We start from the raw sequence: 4,147 nt of genomic DNA, 5'->3' as shown, positions 1-4,147 counted from the left end.
TTTTTGTTACTACTATCACAAAGTTCACTTCATGCCATTTAACTTTGATCTAAAACATTTTTTTCTATCTCTCATAGTTTCGACAATATTCACGTCGGAAGAAAAAAACCGATTTTTTTCAAGGGGTGGTTTCATCCCTTTAAAACGGAATTGAGCACCAACGAAAAATAGTTTCATGCTACGGATGAACTGCTCTACTTTTACACCAAGAGTCAGATTTTTCTGAATTTTCGGGTTCGCAAACTTCCTTTGCGAGTTCGCGTCCGGTATCAGTAGTTGCGTCATAGCAAGACCGAGTACTTCATAGTGTCCAAATTTTGTATTGCTAAGTTCGCGAGTATTTTTTTATTTCTGATTAAGCGTTATTTCTTTAGACTTTATTGTTGCTGCGTTACGCGTCGCGATCTGAGTTTTCGTTTTGTTTCAGGCGTGCGAATGCGCTTACTCGTCGCTCACACCGACGCGCTCAGCTCCATGTTTATTAGCATGCGTGGTCTTGGACCGACAGATCTTTTCTTTTTTTTCTTTTTTTTCTGCACTAAGAAGCCTTGCCACCTTTTGTTTATTATATTATTTTCTGTTTCTCAGCGTCATGCCACGCGTTTATTAAACAGCTTTGTTACGTTAAATTGAAGTACAAATTCTTTCGTCCGCTCACCATCTAACGAGAGTAGTGCAAATCACCCTTGGTTTTCGCCCTGCCCCTCTGTCGTTAGGTAAAGCCGGCCGGCCCTCATGCGATTGACCTCCGGGGTTAGTAACGTGTCATGGTCGCGAATTTGTCGCTTAGTCGTGATAGTTTTACGTTTCGCGAGTGACGTCTCCGTTGAGCACGTCTGGCGCCCAACTTTAGCGTCGCGACTCCCCGTCGATTGCAGGAGAGACCTAATTAAAAGGGTTTACACCTTCTCTCCCGGAAATAAAATTCCTTTCCCGCTTTTGATCCGCGCCCGCGAGCGCGAGCTTACCGAGCGCGTGACAAGATACTTATCAATTATACACTACGCCACAAAATTAAAGCTTTTTTGCTTCAATGTTGAATATCTCGGTGAGAAAAAATCGTACAACGCTCAACAAAAAAGCAAATTAAAGGAAAAGATTCATTTTTTTAAAAACTGTATACCGCGTTTGTGTGCCATTTTTATTTCGGGCCGTGGAACTTTGCAAAGTTAGCAAAAAATTTTGCGATGTCATATCTCTATTCGTATCAATGCGAACTCCAAAATAAGTCAGGTAATTGTTTTCTAAAATATCAACTTGAAAAGTAGAGATTTCAAGTTGTAAAATGCCTTTTTAAAAATCTCGTTACGATCATTTTTGACGAAGTTGCTCTATCTTGAAATTTGCCTATTTTTAGAAGATAGAACAGATTATGTGTGCGGAAAGGACAAAACGAGCGACGAGCGAGGGTCGCGGGGAGAGGAGTAGTAGCTTTGAATAAATCAAGATTTCAAATTTGATTTCACGTGTAATTTATTTGTAATAACTAAGGCCGAGGCCGTACAACGAGAGAACGAGAATCGCGGGGCGAAATTCGACCGAATGTAACGGTTGCGAGTTCTTGACGACTATTTCTCGACTGTTTTCGGCTCCGCCCGCTCTCCCTTTTATTGCCTTCGGTCTTCTCGAATGTTCGAGCTGTTATTCGGCAATTGTCTGACGTCAGATCCAAGTTGAGAAAAATAAGTGAAAAGGCAATTTTGAAATCGCCAAATGTGCCGATGTCACACCGGACCCGCGGGTGATGTGATTGGCCGCGCAGCTCGCCTCGCGCCCCCTGTCATTGGTGGAGTCGGGGCGCTGCCTCCGAGCGCTCGCTCGACGCGATTGGCCGAGACGTTCGGTGCGCGGCTCGCGCGTCGTAGCGCGAATTCCAAACATTATGCTTTAATTTTGTGACGTAGTGTAACATTCAACATATGATATAATTAATTTAATACTATCAAAGAATAACATTACATACCTTATTATTTCTTGATGTTTTTTAATACACATCTTTATTTGATTTTCATGTGTTATTTGTTGCAATTCTTGTCCTAGCATTTCTAGTCTTGCAGCGGGATACCAAAGGAACATGGCAATCATGAAGTCCACCGTAATACAAAATCCTGTTTGCAAGATAGCAAATACTTGCAATATGTAAAGAATACCTCTAATATAGGTATTCTCAACAGAAAACGGATACCATGCTTCCATGGGAAGATTTATCGATAAAAATAAAGGACCACAGGAAAAAGTGATTGCTGCTAAGATATAGGATATTCCAACAAAAACAGAAAAATTTGAGTAACGGTTTATATATTTCTGAATAATATGCCTTTCATGCGATTCAGAATGTTTTAGAAAGTCCTTCAATTTTGCTAAAAGATTCTGTACATTTGTAAAACATTAATTATTATTAATAACTTTAGTTATAGTAATTAATTAATTATTTTATATCAAATTGGATCACATATACGCCAACAGCAAAATTAAAGAATTACTAAATTTTTGCAGAAAAAGATGTGAAAAGTATAACTTTGTTAAAAAAAATCAATCCCCCTAAAATCATTTTAAAAGCCAAAGAGTACTTCTACCTCCATAAGTTAATTTTCCTCGAAGATACTTTTACACAAACAATAAAAAGCAAGGACATTTAAACTCCAATTACTGGTCAAAATCTTTCTTTTTTCTTTCGCTTCCTAACTCACAGATGTCCTGGTAGAAAGTGCTGATTTCATTTACCACTTTGACCTACACAACTTGAGACCTAGAACGCAAAATTGTCACGATCTTTGAACTGTTAATTTTATTTTATTTTAATAACTTGAACGATGTACTGACTCCTGGATTTCAAGTATTATAAGATTGACTATAATATTTTGGCATTGTAAATTTTTTTTTTTCTAATTTGTATATTGACCACTGCGTATTGGTTTTCAATTTTACTACAGCGACGGAAAACATTTACAATGTTAATGGATTTTGAAATTATAATAACGAATCCTTGTATCTGCGTCAAGTCTGGGAGGATTGTTTTGTCTTTATACGATGACTATTTATTGCGATTATCTGAGGATCTACTTTTGAATCTCTGTTTTTTGGTATTGTTATAATATTCAATGATGTACAGACTCCTCATATGAACTGATTCCACTAAATTTTAACTGTTACTGTAATATTGAGAATGACCTGATGTAGGTCGAAACGTCTATTTTGTATTTGTAATTTTGTATTTAACTTAATTTAAAGCATTAAATATCCATCTCTGGCTCATAGCCCATATTTTATTCTTATTTTGTCATTTTATTGAGCCTATATTATTCTATTAATTTAAAATTTAAAGAGTTGGTTTTTTTGGTCTGATGTAATAATTAAACATTTTAAAACTGAAAGGTAATCATTTATTACAAATATAACAGAAAATAAAATTTTTAGAACTTTAAGTAACAAAAATAAAGATTTTCTTTTAATTTTCTACAACATTACTTTAGAATATTTTTTTTTAAATAACCGTAATTTTAAATTACAATTCACAATCAGTCATACTTCAATCAATGCTCTAATTATTAGCAAAAGTTGATTAGAGCACTGATTGAAGTATGACTGATTATGAATTGTAATTTAAAATTACGGTTATTTAAAAAAGTATCTAAAAATCTGCGTGTTACTTCATTGCGCAAATGTCATGACGCTACCATAGCTTTATCTGGAATTCTTATGTCAAACATACTTTCAATTCAAATATCTCAGAAATTATAACAGCAATACAAGATCTAGCGACATTTTCTGATATAATGTCGATACAAACTTTCGATTGCGACCATTGCGAATAAAATTGATGCAGTCAATACTGAGATCTTGAGATCGAGTTCGTGAAAAGTGTCACTTTATCAATCAAAAGTGACATTTTTCAGTCACACGTATACACATATACACGCAAAGCGGTTTGTCCTTTTCAGGCGAGTTTTCACAAAATCATCTTGTTAAAATTATCGATTTCGATATATATGTATGTCGAAATCGATTACTAATTGTCATAACGAGTTAATATCACGTCGTGTCAAAGTGTCAGTAATTGCTGCTCATCAAAATAACGCAAGAACAAGACGTAAGTTTTGTAACATTTACATATATTTTTTAAATTTAAATTCTATTTAATATTTTA

General features: G+C 35.3%; 1 protein-coding gene across 1 annotated transcript; it reads right to left on the bottom strand.

Annotated features, from left to right (window-relative positions):
- Nucleotides 1-1,963: 1,963 nt before the first annotated feature.
- Nucleotides 1,964-2,370, bottom strand: LOC105457958 (the record flags this gene model as incomplete). The annotated part of the gene is made up of 1 exon (XM_011702936.1): nt 1,964-2,370. A coding segment is annotated over one exon (407 nt), but the record flags the coding sequence as incomplete, so codon positions are not given.
- Between the last annotated feature and the right edge of the window lie 1,777 nt (nt 2,371-4,147).

The sequence above is a fragment of the Wasmannia auropunctata genome, unplaced genomic scaffold (genome assembly GCF_000956235.1).
Source record: "Wasmannia auropunctata unplaced genomic scaffold, wasmannia.A_1.0 LD334868.1, whole genome shotgun sequence".
NCBI classification, from domain to species: domain Eukaryota; kingdom Metazoa; phylum Arthropoda; class Insecta; order Hymenoptera; family Formicidae; genus Wasmannia; species Wasmannia auropunctata.
The sequence above is the reverse complement of the archived record's forward strand: the minus strand, read 5'-3'. Positions and strand labels throughout refer to the sequence as shown.